Source organism: Mauremys mutica, chromosome 8 (assembly GCF_020497125.1).
Source record: "Mauremys mutica isolate MM-2020 ecotype Southern chromosome 8, ASM2049712v1, whole genome shotgun sequence".
Classification (NCBI taxonomy): Eukaryota; Metazoa; Chordata; order Testudines; family Geoemydidae; genus Mauremys; species Mauremys mutica.
The window spans coordinates 38,294,066-38,309,461 of NC_059079.1; the positions used below are offsets into that span (position 1 = coordinate 38,294,066).

The following is a 15,396-nucleotide window of genomic DNA, read 5'->3' on the forward strand; positions in this document are numbered from 1 at the left end:
GAAATAAAAGGGCATAGTTGAGGGAGTTGTGCCTCACTGTCGCTACTGATCTGTTGTGTGGTTGGTGAAGAATTCTACACCAGAGAAGTGTCAAATTACTCCAAGGAAGGTCAAAGATTTGACAAGAGCTCAGGTAGAAATTGCAGGTACTAGTGGTTGATTTTCACCCCTGAGATGGAAGCTATGGTGACCTGTGGCCCAGGTAAACTATTTTTAGAACCCGGCTCCCTAGTTAAGTGACATTGGTCACCCTCCTGAAGGACGCCATGATTAAATTGGGAACAACTGTCTTTTACCATTTGGATCCAAAGTTAGATGAAGCACAGAGAGAAAAACAGCTGATTCCTTCACCTCTCTGCCTCCTGCTTCTTTGAAAGGTTAGAAAGTGTGAAAATAGAGCACAGGTGGTTCTAATTCCTCAGCATCTTCCTGCTGGGGTTTCCCCTCCTCATTCTCACTCACGGTCCCATCACCTGATGGGAGACAGAGAGAATGAGACATAGGTCACTCCCTGCTCCTGAGAGAGAGGAAATCTATGCCATTACCTGGTTCCTAAACTGCAGCTACAGTTCCTACTCTGGGTGAATCCAAAGCCCGAGAGGTGCAGAGATCCAACCCCTTATTATCTTAGAAACTCTTTGTTCCCTTTTCTATTTTTTGTCTTTCTTTTTATGAACTTGGAGACCTCCCAGCCTTTCTATTAGATTGGAGTGTAACGATGTCGCTCAGTGGGTGTCAGTGTGTGAACACCTCTGAAATCTACAACGGGAAGATGTTAGGAAGAATAGTTCCCCAAATCTTAATAGCCTTAAAACCCTGCCCTATAGAATCACTGAACGAATGCTCCTCACCTGCGCAAGCAGTGGAAGGACTTGAGCGGTCAGATACGTATTGTTCAGCGAGAGCTGTTTGAACTTTTTACTAATGTCTCTCTAAGGTCTGTATGTGTTCTGGGCCGAGAGGGCGAGGAGAAGTATTAGCTACAGAATAGTGAAATCTAAGGAGAAAACTGTAATTAGCTTTGAGGTTGTGGGCTAAATGTCAGCAATGATTTGGTTTCAGCATTGAAATATTCAGCTGGGTAAATCTGGGTTGCACTGCCTGGGTCAAAATCTCTGATTGGGGTTTTGGCATCACTAAATGTGCACCTGCCTTCTTGGGTTGCTCTTTTAGGATTTATAGGGGTTGGTTTTTCTACTGTATTAATCTGATGGTTGGACTAAATTGACGACTTGATTCCAGCGCAATATCCTTGTTAACTCATTGATTTCCTGATTTGACCTGAACTTTATCACTGTGTTGTTTAACCCTTAGCTGAGTGGTGTCTATAGTCATTTAGCCTTAGTGACGTGCTGCTTTCCCCACTTATTTCTCCTTATCCCCTTTCAGTCTCTCCTCTTTCCCTTTCTTCCTCCTCCTCCTCCACCCTCTGGCAGGGAGATGTGGTCACTTCCCTGCTCCCAGGGGCGCTCACTCTCCCGTAGCTGGATTGGCCCCTGTGAGCGCTAATAGGAGCGAGAGCCTGGGTGCGGGTCAGTCCCTGCAGCGGCTCTGGGACACACAGGGGCAGGAGGAGGAGCAGAGATGGGGCTAGTTCCCACCTCAGACAGTCCCTGGCCCGGTGAGTGCGGCAGCTGCAGCCTGGGTTGGGCTTGAAGGAGCCAGGAAGGGGCTGGAGCAGTGGGGGGCTGGTAGGAAGGAAGCAGGAAAAACAAGGAAAAGAGCCGTGGGGCAGCTCCTGGTGGCCGGGCTTTGTAAGGTACCAGACACTGCTGGTGCGCAGTCGGGAGGGGGCCCCGCTTACTCTGCAGCTGCCAGGCAGCCAGTGGCATTTCAGCGCTGGCTGCAGCCTCCGCCGCTAGCTCAGAGCCCGGCTGCTGCGCCCTGACTCTCCCCAGCCACGTGTTACCGGCTCCAGCTCCCTCCCTGCACTGTGCCCGGCCTAGGGAGCCTGTTCCGCCGGGGCCTCGCTGTCTGCGGAGCCCAGCCGACTCCCCATCGTCTCGGCCGCTCTTCCCCGGGGAGGCGCCGCGGCTGCCTGTTGCCCATGGACGGGGACAGGGTGGAGATAGATGGCGGGGTCATGGAGGGGGTGAGTACAAGGAGCGGGCCCTATGGATCGGCCCGGCCTTCCTGGTGGGACAGCACAGAGCTGGGCTGCCGGCGGCTCCGGGGCGGGCCGGGCTCCCGCGGAAGGAGGGGAGAGCGCATGGGTGGCCGGCTGGGCCCCGGGCTGTGGGGGGTGGTCCTAGCGGGCTCCCGAAACAGCCGGGCTGCGCCTTGGGGATTCAGTGTGTGCTGGGGGGGTGGATCCTGGCTTGGCTCCCGTCCCGGCTCCCGTCCCTGGCTGGGGATGGAGGTGGAGAAGGGGATTGGCTTTAGGGCCTTGATGGGAAAGGGGTGTGGTTAGCCCGTTTTAGGGGCTTGGAGGAGCGGGGTGGAGGTAGACCCCGGGCCCTAGCCTAGCCATCCCTGCCCAGTGCTCCGTGGGGCAGCTGACCACCTGACTCCCCCTTGCAGGGTGGCCAGATTTTGCGAGTCTCCACAGCCTTGAGCTGCCTGCTGGGGCTTCCCCTGCGAGTGCGGAGGATCCGAGCTGGGAGGAGCCAGCCTGGCCTCAGGTAAGCTTCCCCCAGTGACCCAGAACTGGGAGACTTTCCATTAAAATGTGTTGAGGGAAAAACATGCCTAAAGTTGTGAGGGGTTTCAGGCGAGCATCCCACTCAACACACCTGGCATTGGCTGTGACTACACTGATCCTTTGCTCAAAGTCCTTCTGTGTTGTTGTGACACTAATGCAACTCCAGCAGAGGTAGCAGTGGTGGCAGTGCTAGTGTAAGTTGGGGCATGGGTATTTTTTTACCACCACATTGCCTAACCCTACCTATATCAAGCTTTTGAGGGCACAATAATAATAAAAATGCCACCAGATAATAGTATTCTTCTTCACTGCAGCTACACTAAGGCTGCTGCAATAGTAAGAGATTTTTAGCAAAAGGCTATTGTGTCAGGAAAGGATCCAAGATTGAACTCCAGAAACTCTGAAGTCCTAACCTGTTCATGTGCTTCATGTAAATATATTAGCTTCTGGTGTACACTTTTGGCATCATCTATATAGTTTGTCATGGCAAAAGAATATTTGAATTTGTTTCACCTAGGAGGGCTTCTGTCCCCATGACCCTCCACTTGGGTCTGGCTGCCTGATTCCCCTTCCCATAAGAGATCCCATCAGTTACACCTTGTTATAAAAACATAATATGACAATATGAGATTTCAAATATGATCAAAATTGTAAAATGTCTTGCTGAAACACTGCAAAATATTCCATCCCTAGCAAGGGAGACTGCAAACATGTCTATAAACAACGTCCCCAAATAATGAGTCTCCCCATACCAAGGCACAAAGATCAGAATGTTTTTACCTAGACTGTTTAAGGAGCTGATGGTTAATTACTTTTTATGTGGCTGGTGTCAGTACCATGTAGTTTTGCTTAGGACACTTGGCAATAATTTTAGAAACAGAACCTGAAACAACAAAAAGAGGCCATATTTGGTTTTAAAAGATTGTCTGAGGCTATGTGCTTTCTTTTCACTGTAGAAACTCAATTTAGTACACCTCTACCCCGATATAACGCTGTCCTCGGGAGCCAAAAAATCTTACCGTATTATAGGTGAAACCATGTTATATCAAACTTGCTTTGATCCGCCGGAGTGTGCAGCCCCACCCCCCAGCCCCCCCAGAGCACTGCTTTACTGCATTATATCCGAATTTGTGTTATAGCGGATCATGTTATATCGGGGTAGAGGTGTAATTGACATTCTTGTCTGTAGGCCTCTTCTGCTCCCTTCAAAAACTACTGTCTGTCTTTGATTTGTGACGTACTACTCTAATCACAATGTCACAGTTACAAGGCTATGGCATATAAAAGCCAACAGAGCTAATTATACTTATTACATTATTTTAATTTGAATCACAGTGAACGGAAACTGGTCCCCTAGCAGTTGTATACACCGCACATTGTTTATATATTTAAGTTGACAGTGTCAATTTGAAACTAGTCAGCTTCACCAAAATCATTTTGGTGAAGTTGACTTGCCCTGCCTTTGAGTACCCTTGCGCACTTAAAAAAAAAAGTTTTGACCATGTTTTCCTATTTTATTTCCCCAATGTTTTTCTCTCCTCTTGTTTTGTGGAAGACCCACACAAATAGGAGAGTGAATGTCTGCACAGCAGGAGCTATCAAGACAAATATTGCAGGAGAGCTCTGATCACCCTGCTGTGCACCTGACTCTAAGATGTGCTTGAGTCAAGTGACTGCCCCTGATTCTGTTCCAATCCTCCTCTCTGGCTCCATATAGGGACTGGAATGGGGAGTCATCACCTTTCCCACTGCATTTTGGCTCAAGCTTTAACAAGTTCTTGTAGGGAAGGCAGGGGATTCCTGCTGCACCCCACCTTAGTCCCATCTCTCTACCCTGTCCTGCTCCAATGGAAGAGAAACAAGATCCCCACTAATTCCAATACGCTATTCTGGTTCCTGTGGTTTACAGGTAGCCATGAAACTCTGTGGGAATCGGTTTGAATTTCTACTGTTTTGGTTTGGGCTGAAGCTTGGAATTGTTGCACTATTACTAAATATGTAATAGTTCTGTAATGTAATGTGGGTGAGTTGGCAGTCTGATGTATGTCTTAATATAGTATTATGACTTGAAGGCCTCAACATCTATCTGGACTAGAGATGATTCGAGATTTATGTGATGGGCAGCTGGATGGTGGAGAAATTGGTTCAACAGAAATAACCTTCACTCCTGGGAAGATCAAAGGTGGAACCCACATAGCGGATACCAAAACAGCAGGGTATGTGTGTTGTAATACCTACTATTAACTGATGTAATAACTAGTTCTAACTGTTCTTCAGTAGTTTTTAGGTGATGGCAAACATTAGAAAAAACAAGGAAATTCATGCTGAGGACTGATACTATCTCCTTAATCCATGCTACTAGTAATGTAGATGTACAAGGGAAATAAACAAGAAACCCATGTTAACTTCCCCCTCAAATGAGAGTGTATGCAAAACTTGATTGATCAAAGATAAAACAAAAATCTTAGGGAAAAATCTTTATTTTCAGGCTTGTAAAGAAACATCAATGACAAAAAGTTACTTGTTAGGATTTTGGCAGGGAAATATGTTAGAGGAATGTCTAATGTCATTTCACTAATGATTACCTTCAAATTGAAATATTCCAATTTATATCGTATGTAAAATACTCTTGAAACTTCACTTGCTGACTGATATTTACTGGTTTAAGTGTATTATGCCTGCATTACCTGTGAGTGTTTTCCAATTCCATTTTAGGAGCGTGTGCCTCCTGTTGCAGGTAGCAATGCCGTGTGTGCTGTTCGCTGCTTCCCCTTCAGAACTTCGTTTAAAAGGTGGGACTAATGCTGAGATGGCTCCACAGATAGACTACACAGTGTTGGTAGGGATCAGCTTCTTTGACTTATTAAATCTTTCAGGTGCAAAAGTAACTTGTGTACTTCTGTATGTTCCTATTGCTGCTTTATATCATCAGTAGTAATTGTAGAGCGGGGGTAGGCAACCTATGGCACGCGTGCCGAAGGCGGCATGCAAGCTGATTTTCAGTGCCACTCAGACTGCCCGAGTCCTGGCCACCGGTCCTGGGGGCTCTGCATTTTAATTTAATTTTAAATGAAGCTTCTTAAACATTTTAAAAACCTTATTTACTTTAGATACAACAATAGTTTAGTTATATATTATAGACTTATAGAAAGAGATCTTCTAAAAACGTTAAAATGTATTATTGGCATGCAAAACCTTAAATTAGAGTGAACAAATGAAGACTCGGCACACTGCTTCTCAAAGGTTGCCGACCCCTGCTGTAGAGTAATCAAAGCAATTTTTTTCTTTTTTTGCTGTTTCAAATGTGAAATAAAATATTATAACCTCCTTTCTATTTAAATGCTAAAATATACAAGTGAAAAATGTGTTTGATATATTAATAGTACAATATTTCCATACTGTATGTTTAAAGGGCATCAAATGCCTCACAGAATTCCTTGAAACACAAATAAGTCTGTCTTGTCTATTTCTCTTTTTATTTTTAGTTGCTAAAGATAATTTGAATTAAAAGTCTCTGTTCTAGAAATGCTAAGCATTAATAGGGAAGGAGGGGAACAGGTCCTTAAGAGAATCTCTCTTACAAAATGGTCTGCAGAATAAAATGTGGAGATCCCGATCTAATTCATTTTTCATGACACTGAATATTTTCTATAGTGTATTTTGAGATCTTCACTGTAGACCAGTGTATATATATATTTCTTTCTGGGGATTGAATGGTAGGGTGGGATGTGTTAAATGCAAAATAGTTCTGCATTTTTAAAGTATGTTTTAAACTCCTCAGGTCTTTAAACCAATAATTGAAAAGTTCAATTTCACCTTTGACTGTGACATAAAAAGGAGGTAAGTTATACTGTCATGGCTTTTGAAATACTTTGTGCTGAGAGCTGGTCTCTAAGTGGAATGTGAGTCCTTTATGTTTGAGTGCTTTCCAGCCCCATTTTGTCCACTGAAGACAAAGGAAATTTTTCTTCTGACTTCAGTGGAAGTTGTATCAGACTAGCTAAAGGCCTTCAGTTTACCCACCTTCGAAAAGAGGATAAGATATATCTACTCATGGTTGTTGAGTGGCTTAATTAATGTTTGTAAATTGCTTTGAGAACATTAAATGACAATGTTTTTTAAATGCAAAGTATTATTTTAATTTCTTATATAGTGCTTACCGTGCTAGCTGCTTATAGTCTCTACCCCAAAGAGCTTACGGCCTGTTCTTAGACATGGCTCAACAGATGAGAACAAGAAACAGTAGGGTGTGAGAAAAGAGGAATAAAACATGGACTACGCTAATAAGCAGGGTGGATAAAAATTGATGATCAAAAATTGGATTTTTAATTTAAATTAGATTTTATTTAAATTAAATGCAGGTTTATTTTTAAAAACTATTTAAAATTAAAAATAATTCAACCTATAAGGCCCAAATTTATTATAATCTTATTAAGATTATTTACATTAACTACAAAAACATAATTTTAAGTAGTATTTGCTCGCTACCAAGTTTTAAAGGCAAACCACTGACCTAGTGGAAGGCACTGGCTAAGTACGTGGAATCATAGTCCATTAAAGTGCTAAATTAGCCTTTGACAACTGTGGCGCCTCTTCGGCAGGTGCAGAGAGAATGTTTTCTTCACTTCAGTTTATTCAGCTAGTTTAGTTCAATTACTATTTCATTCAAAATTAAGAAACCAATTGGGAGCTGAAAAAGCAGGAAAGATTATTTTCTTCTTCCAGTCTATGAATAAAAAACTAGCTGTAAGAGGATGAGATCTGCTAGTTCTAAAATCTTGCAGGAGATGGTGACAAGAAACAATCAGTTCAACTCACTAGCAATATATAATGCTTCATTTGTTTAATAAAATCAGTTACTTTTAAAGCAAAGCCTGTTTTATTAGAAAAAAAGTTTATCAGAAGTTTATGTATTCACCATGTTTAAGGTAGTTTTATTGAATAAAAAATAAAGGTGTGTTGTGCATTTTTAATTGAATTTGAATTTCCACCCAAATAGAGCTTGACACAAAATAATCACAAGTAAAAAAAAAAAATAAGTCCTCATCTGGTAAATAAGAATTGCATGATTCATCATTTTCTAACACAATAAAAATATAAAAATTAAGAACCTGAACAAATGTAAGTTAAGCTGTATAATGCTTAAATAGATAAAATGTCCTCCTGGTTAGCAAAAAGAAGCACCAAATTTGTTTTAATGAATACCAACTAATAAGAATCATCCTTTCTTTAGGAAAATTAAAATTGATGATTTAAATCAAGGTTTCCTGCTTGCTGATTTAAATAATTATGAAAATCAGTGTTTTTAATCAATCTACCCCAGGGGTCGGCAACCTCTGGCACGTGGCTCGCCAGGGTAAGCACCCTGGCGGGCCAGGCCAGTATGTTTACCTGCCGCATCGGCAGGTTCGGTGAATCGTGGCTCCCACTGGCCGCGGTTCGCCATCCCAGGCCAATGGGGGCAGCAGGAAGTGGCGCGGGCAAGGGATGTGCTGGCCGCGGCTTCCCACTACCCCTATTGTCCTGGGATGGCCGAACCTGCCAACGCAGCAGGTAAACAAACTGGCCCGGCCCGCCAGGGTGCTTACCCTGGCGAGCCACATGCCAGAGGTTGCCGACCCCTGGTCTACCCTGTTAATAAGATTGTGCAATTAATTAGGTTCATTCTATGCATGTTGAGTGTAACACTATGTTTTTATTTTTTGTGTTCATTTCTATGGTACACATCACAAATTTCTAAGCCACTTGATCTGTCTAAAATAGCATGTTAAGGATAAGACACATACTAGCAAACAAATATGCTAAATCCATTTTTAGTTTTCTTGCTTATAGGAATAACTTAATTTGTAATGTCATGCACCCCTTTTCTTTCCATTTTAACCATATCTGATACCCTTTTTTAATAGGGGCTACTACCCCCAAGGTGGTGGTGAAGTGATAGTCCGAATGTCACCAGTCAAACAGTTAAGCCCAATAAACTTAACTGAACGTGGCACTGTGACAAAGATACATGGAAGAGCATTTGTTGCTGGAGCCTTGCCCATTAAAGTGAGTGCCTGTAATATTCCTAGAAGTAAGGGGATGTAATTTTATATAGTGTAAATAAATATTATACAATTATTCGTCTATTAAGCAATCTTTATAAGTAGTTCTATAAATTTATTGGTATTTTTTTTCTGTAGTTCTCCACCTGTAAACCCAGGCAACCATAGTACAATGAATCCAACTGTACAGACCTTCCAAGGAGAGGAAAATTGTAACAAATACAAATTTAGAGAATTCCAGAATGAAGTATTATTATATAGATTATGGTAGCACCCAAAATGGTAGGAGAGAACATTGTCCTTGTTGTAACCATTCGGAAGCCCTTGGCAGAGATTCAAGATAGGCTTTCTCTCAACCAGAAGTGATGGCTTTGATGCAGAAATCTCTGGTTGAAATTGTCTGTCCTGTATTATACAGGAGGTCAGGCTAAATGAACCTAATGGCCTTTCTGGCCTTGAAATCTTAAGACCCTATGAAAATGTGCTATGAACTTTCCAAATACTGAGGTATTTAGAATCTCTATCCCAAAGAGCTTGTGACTGTGACCTAAAATAGCTCTCCGGTACATAAAATGTTGTGATTTTTTTAAGATCGGATATCTCAGGCTTTATCAGGGCTAGATATAAAATCCTTATCTTGTAGAATGGGGGGAAATCCTGTATTTCTATTGGTATTTAAGCTCCTATGTACAGCTTTAAAATCTGTCATTGGTCCAGGACTGAATATTATCTAAACTTTGAAGGAAAACTGCACACTGAGGGGAAGGAGGATAAGTTAGATGTCATCGTACAGTTTGTAGTAGTGTACAATAATACATGAGATACATTCATTTTAAAAGCTAGTCTCCTTATAGCTTGGAATAACATTATTCAAATATATGATTAAGTATATAGGGAAAATGTTAGATCAAACATTTATTTTAACTACTGTACCCGGTTCTTTTTTGTTTTACCATGCTAGCTAGCAAAAGACATGGCATCAGCAGCAGTGAGATGCATCAGAAAAGAAATCAGGGATCTTTACGTTAATATTCAGCCTGTTCGAGAACCTGATAATCAAGCCTTTGGAACTGGAAGTGGAATAATGTGAGACAAGACACAAACCTCCTATTTACTTATTTTACTGTGTTATTAGTTGAGAATATGGTAATGTCCTTCTGTAACTGAGAGAGGTAGTAAACAAAAGAAAGCAATACCCCTTTCCTTCGTATTAAGAATAGTAATTAGGGCACTTTATAATAAGCCAAGAAATTTATGTTTTTATTTCATCTTTGGCAGGAGAGGTTGGTGTGTGTAAATCTTTTGCTAAGAATTTGTCAGGAGTTTGAATTAAATACATGTTAACAAAAACAAACTAAAACTTTGTTTTTAAGCATCTGACTGAAGCTTGAGCAGTTGAGAGAGGGAGGGATTTTTAGTTTTTTAATGTTATAATCTCAGTCGTTCTCTAGCCATTCATGGAGTTCTCTAGCAAAAACAGAGTACTCAGGACCTGGTATTTCTCATTTAAAAGCAGGAGACATTTTGTGTGTTTGGCATAAATGCATGCGTGTTTCCTATCACAGAGATGCAAAAAAGGGAACAAATGTTATCTCCTTTGCAGATCACTTTTTTTTTTAAAGGTATTGAAATACGAAAAACTATATTGAAGCCACATTTAACATACATATTTAAAGACAACACATTTATAATATAGTTACGAGTTAGGTCACTAACTATGCCTAAATATATACAGTATGTGCAGTGTGGGTAATTTTTTACTATGAGGATATTACATCTGGCTTCTCTAGCTTTTTAATATATATAAAATATATATAACCTTCCATGCTGAATTTCTGTATTTTCTATCCACGTGACTGCTTTTCCGACATGACATCTCTTCCAGCCTGGTATCCTCTAGCGTTACATCAGGGTTGTCAGTTGGTGCTTACTCAGAGGAGTACCATCTGCTGAGTGAGCAATGAACCTCTTCCCCACCTGTGTATTTTTTCTTGGACATTTCCCATCCAGTTCGTGAGGTCAGCCCTAGAAGTCAAAGTGTATGTTTCCATTGACTTTAACAGGAATTGATTTGGGACTCAAGTACTGATCATACCAACTATTCTTATCTTGATATCATAACCCAGTGTGCTGTGGTTGCAGATAAATGCCTAATTGCTATCTGGTAATTTACTTAATTGTTCTGTTTAGTATTGTTGCAGAAACTTCAACAGGTTGTCTGTTTGCTGGATCATCACTTGGCAAAAGAGGTGAGAGTTGTGTAAAGTATATCATGTTTTGTGCATTTAGTTTCCTACTGGATATTAAATCCATATTGTTAGTAACCAGGGGCAACAGACATTCACGGATTTTAGTTTTGCTTTATAGAATCTTAAACTTTCATTTTAAAAAAATACAATGTCTTTACATCCATGTTTTTTCTGCAGCATGGTGAATCAATCAACAAAGTTGTGAACTTATCCACTTATTTTAATGGATTGTTAGAGATCACTGATTTGGGAAGACTTCTGGATTATTAAAACATACACACTGCACCCCAATTCATCTGATGTAGGATTTGTCCTGTACTATATAAAGCAGAATATATATGTTAAAGGTGTAGGAATGAATTTGATTTAATTGGTATCTTGTTTGGCTAATGCTTCTCAAAGTGTAAGGAGGCCTAGACTCTTCCCAATGCTGAGGAAGCAGGTACCATATTTATACAGCTGCACCAGTGGGATGATAGATCACAGTACTCAAAAGTGACAAGTGAACATTTGAGACGAGAGTGTGGCAATAAAGGTGTACTTAACTGCCTTCTGTTTCCTGTGTTTTCACATTCTACAGTGAATGAATATTATAAATGTTCTGGAGCTTCTTAATCCTCCTGAACTCTCTCCCTAGGTAAGAATTCTGACAGGGTTGGAATTGAAGCTGCAGAGATGCTGCTTGGAAATCTTAGGCATGGGGGAGCAGTGGATGACTATCTGCAAGACCAGGTAAGAATCCCATACACTGACTTTAAGATGAAGTTAAGGCAGCAAGTACACAGCAAGCGGGTTTGACTGTGTATTGAATGTACATCAAGAGAGGAAAAAAAAAAGTCGTGAATTTCAGAGTCAAAATTGCATTTCCACAGCAAGCCACAGATTTACATTCAAATAGCCACTACAGCCATAACTTTAGGAGGTGTTCAGGGGTCTCCCAAATCCCAGTCATCCTGAAGTCAGAGGGGAGGGGCTAGTAAATACCCTTTTCCGGTTCCCACCCCTTAAGTGTTAGAAGGCTCCATGGAGGGGACCTCGCAGCATGAGTAGAAATAGCAACCCAGCACGATAAGCCAAAATGGACTTTTTAGGAAGTTTAAACAAGCCACTTAAGCCCATGGGGAAACACTTATGACACCTGGAAAGGCTCCTGAGGCTCAAGGAGGAGTGTCAACTAGTCTCCTACGACTCACTTGACGTTTCCTCTTCCTGCAGACCTCAATAAATCTAGAGGAAGACTGTGGGAATTCCCTTCCCCCACCTCCCCACATCCACTCTCTCTAGATCCCCCCCTACACAACAGATCTAAGGTCTGCAAGAGCAGGGCTGTCTTCCCAAGTGCCTCAGGAGGTGATTAGGTGAGAGCAAGGGAGAACACACTGAGGGAACATTCTTCTCCATCTTGTTACCTGGCTCCATGCAGGAGACCTGGGGAATGAAGAACCCTTCAGCTTTCTCCAGCTACACTACATTTAGCACCAGGCCAGGGTGCAACAATCAACATGCCAGACTGGTGTTTCTAACTCAAGTCAAATTACTACATATGTGTGAATACCTCCTTTGAGTGTGTCATCATTCAGAAACCTCATTCCCAATGTCCTGTTCAGCCCCAGGTGCAACCTAGCAATCTGAAGTCAGATGTGATTTTTTTTTTTTTTTTTTGGTGTGGATTTTAGCAAGGGGGCTAGAATCAAGATTGCAGCTGCGTTACCATTATAAACTTAACTTGAGAATGGCTGTTACCACTCTATAATATACATTGAAGAAGCAAACCTACTTACTTTCAGTTCACTTGTGTGCTGCTTTGACACTTTCATGGAGCAGTGTTATGGAGCTGTAGTAATGATTTAAAAACTAATTATATTTTTGTTCTTCTTAAGCTGATCATTTTCATGGCATTAGCGAATGGGGTATCTAGAGTGAAAAGTGGACCAATTACACTTCATACTCAAACAGCTATACATTTTGCAGAACAGCTAACAAAGGTGAGTCCAGAGCATGGAGAATAGTACTATCAATGGGCATTCATCTTGTGGCTTAGGCTTAGTGTGTAGCAAGCCAGAGCATGAATCTTTGTGGTGTATGTGAAATGAGTTTGGTGTTGAGATACAAGTGGTCAGAACACTGCAGTTTTTACTAATTACTGGCAAACACTCCTGAAAATAAAGAACTGTGTGTTTAGAGTTCAATTTTAAATTCCTTGGCATTGGTTAGATGCTTTCACAACCTTTAATTAAAAATATTTTCAGTGGAATTAATTATATATACATGTACATCTGTTTGACTAAATATAATATTATTAGACATCTAATATTCTGGGGCTGGTTTAACTACATTATAAGTTTTCTAATACATTGTCCTCATCGTTGCAGGCTAAATTTACTGTGACAAAATCAGAAGATGAAGATTCCACTAAAGATGCTTACTTTATTGAATGCCAAGGAATGGGGATGATAAACTCAAACTTGTAGTTTTTCTTTAAAGAAAAATCATACCTCTGATGTATTGCACTACATTTCAGTTGACATGCTACACAGTGGGAACAGGAGTTACTTTATCATAAATAATTGGTTTGATTTAAATTCAGAGATGATGTAGTGATTTCGTGGTATGCTGAGAATACTTCCTGTCCTTCCTTTGGCTGTTAACAGCAAAATGAGTACTGATGAGATAGCAAATGGAATAAAATGCAAGTGTTCAGGAGAGCTGAAACTACAGTTGAGTAGCTTTAAGGATATGAGTGTACCAGAGTTGATAACGATCATTACAACTTTTAAAAGTTACTTAAATGACACAACCATTCCCCTTAAAGCATGTAGGTTTATCGTGTGGGATCCCTTACATATTTATATTACAAAATAGTTCATTTCTATTCATCTATCAACCTTTGTCTCTAAAGTATTCGTTTCTGTAGTCATTTTGCTGAAATGATATGGAAAAAATAAAGCAATTTTCTGTGTACTTTAATTGGATATTTTTTGCTTATGATCTCTCCAGCAGTTTGTTAAAGTGAGGTAGATTCATTAGCTGTGAGTTAAGTTTTTTGCAAACACCATCTGGAACTTCTTTTCAGTTATCCAGGAAGGACCGTAGACACTCTGCTTTAAAGTACATCATCTTTCTTGCGTTAAGGGGTCAGCTCTACAAGTCTTCTGTGCAGTAACCTGTCTTTGTTTATAACTTTGTCTACACTTGCAGCGACGTGTAGGGTGTGTGTAACTATATGCCACAGTGAAAGATAGGCTGCATCTACACTCTCTGTGGGGTGTAGCTACACACAGCATTGAAAGGCTCTGGTAGCGGGGAGGGCTCCAGCTGGAGTGGGAGTGAAGATGAGGAGCTTTGGGTGTAGGAGGGTGCTCTAGGCTGGGACTGAGCAGTTTGGAGGGTAGGAGGGGGATCAGGGCTGGGGCAGGGGGTTGGGGCCTGGGGAGAGGCTCAGGGGTGCAGGTTCTGGGTGGTGCTTACCTCAAGTGGCTCCCGGAAGCAGTGGCATATCCCTTTCCGGCTCCTATGCAGAGGCGCGGCCAGGCGACTCTACATGCTGCCTCGTCTGCAAGAGCCACCCCTGCAGCTCCCATTGGCTGCAGTTCCCGGCCAATGGGGGCTGCGCTTGGGGCAGGGGCAGTGTGCAGAGCAGAGCCCCCTGACTGCCCCTCGCACAGGAGGGCCATGCTGCTGTTTCCAGGAGCTGCGTGGAGTGGCCCCCTCCCTGCTTCCCGGCAGGAACTCGAGGACTGGATTAAAACAGCTGGTGGGCTGGATGCCGCCCATAGTTTGCCCACCCCTGGCCTAAATGTTGCATTTAGGCATCTACAGTGACCCTTAAGCACCTAAGTCCCTTTGTGGATCTAGCCTGAAGTGACTTACACAAGATCACACAAGAAACTAACTGCAGCAGAAGTAGGGTGACCAGATGTCCCGATTTTATAGGGACAGTCCTGATTTTTGGAGCTTTTTCTTACATAGGCACCTATAACCCCCCCACCCCCGTGTCCCAATTTTTCACACTTGCTGTCTGGTCAACCTAAGCAGAAGCAGGAACTGAACCTAGATCTCCAGCATCTTAAATAAGAGCCTTAACCACAAGACCTCCTTCCTACTCTAGATTGTGTCCATGGTATTTGATTTTCAGAGCTGCAGCTCAAGTGCAGTACTCTCATTTCTTTTATGTTCATTCAGATCATTGGCTGCAGTTGCTTCACTGTGCATTTTAATTGGGATTAAATCATTGAATTTAGGACTGAAGAATGCCCACTGAAGCTAGGAAATTGCTCCATATGTATCTGGTTAACAATATCAGCCTCTCCTTACAACTTCTTTCCTCTCAGAAATCTGTCATGCACAGAAATTGGGAAGAATTAATTTTGTAACCAATAGAAATAGCCCTTAAGAAGGTTGTATTTCTAATATTAGGAATGGCCTGGTGGTGGCAGCAGGCAACCTAATAAACCAGTGTTGT

The 15,396-nt window shown here is 41.8% G+C and overlaps 1 protein-coding gene across 3 annotated transcripts; it reads left to right on the forward strand.

Annotated features, from left to right (window-relative positions):
- Positions 1 to 1,602: 1,602 nt before the first annotated feature.
- On the forward strand, positions 1,603 to 13,901 carry RTCA (RNA 3'-terminal phosphate cyclase). 3 transcript variants are annotated; one of them, XM_045028760.1, is made up of 11 exons: positions 1,603 to 1,621; positions 2,521 to 2,621; positions 4,714 to 4,857; positions 5,357 to 5,480; positions 6,423 to 6,481; positions 8,548 to 8,689; positions 9,647 to 9,771; positions 10,876 to 10,934; positions 11,572 to 11,666; positions 12,815 to 12,919; positions 13,307 to 13,901. In XM_045028760.1, the coding sequence occupies exons 3-11, from the start codon at positions 4,739 to 4,741 to the stop codon at positions 13,403 to 13,405; spliced, it is 927 nt and encodes a 308-aa protein (XP_044884695.1). In that variant the 5' UTR covers positions 1,603 to 1,621; positions 2,521 to 2,621; positions 4,714 to 4,738; the 3' UTR covers positions 13,406 to 13,901. The 3 variants fall into 3 exon arrangements, with proteins under 3 accessions (XP_044884695.1, XP_044884694.1, XP_044884693.1); XM_045028759.1 differs by lacking the exon at positions 1,603 to 1,621 and adding an exon at positions 1,707 to 2,092; XM_045028758.1 differs by lacking the exon at positions 1,603 to 1,621 and adding an exon at positions 2,339 to 2,359.
- The last annotated feature ends 1,495 nt before the right edge of the window (positions 13,902 to 15,396 follow it).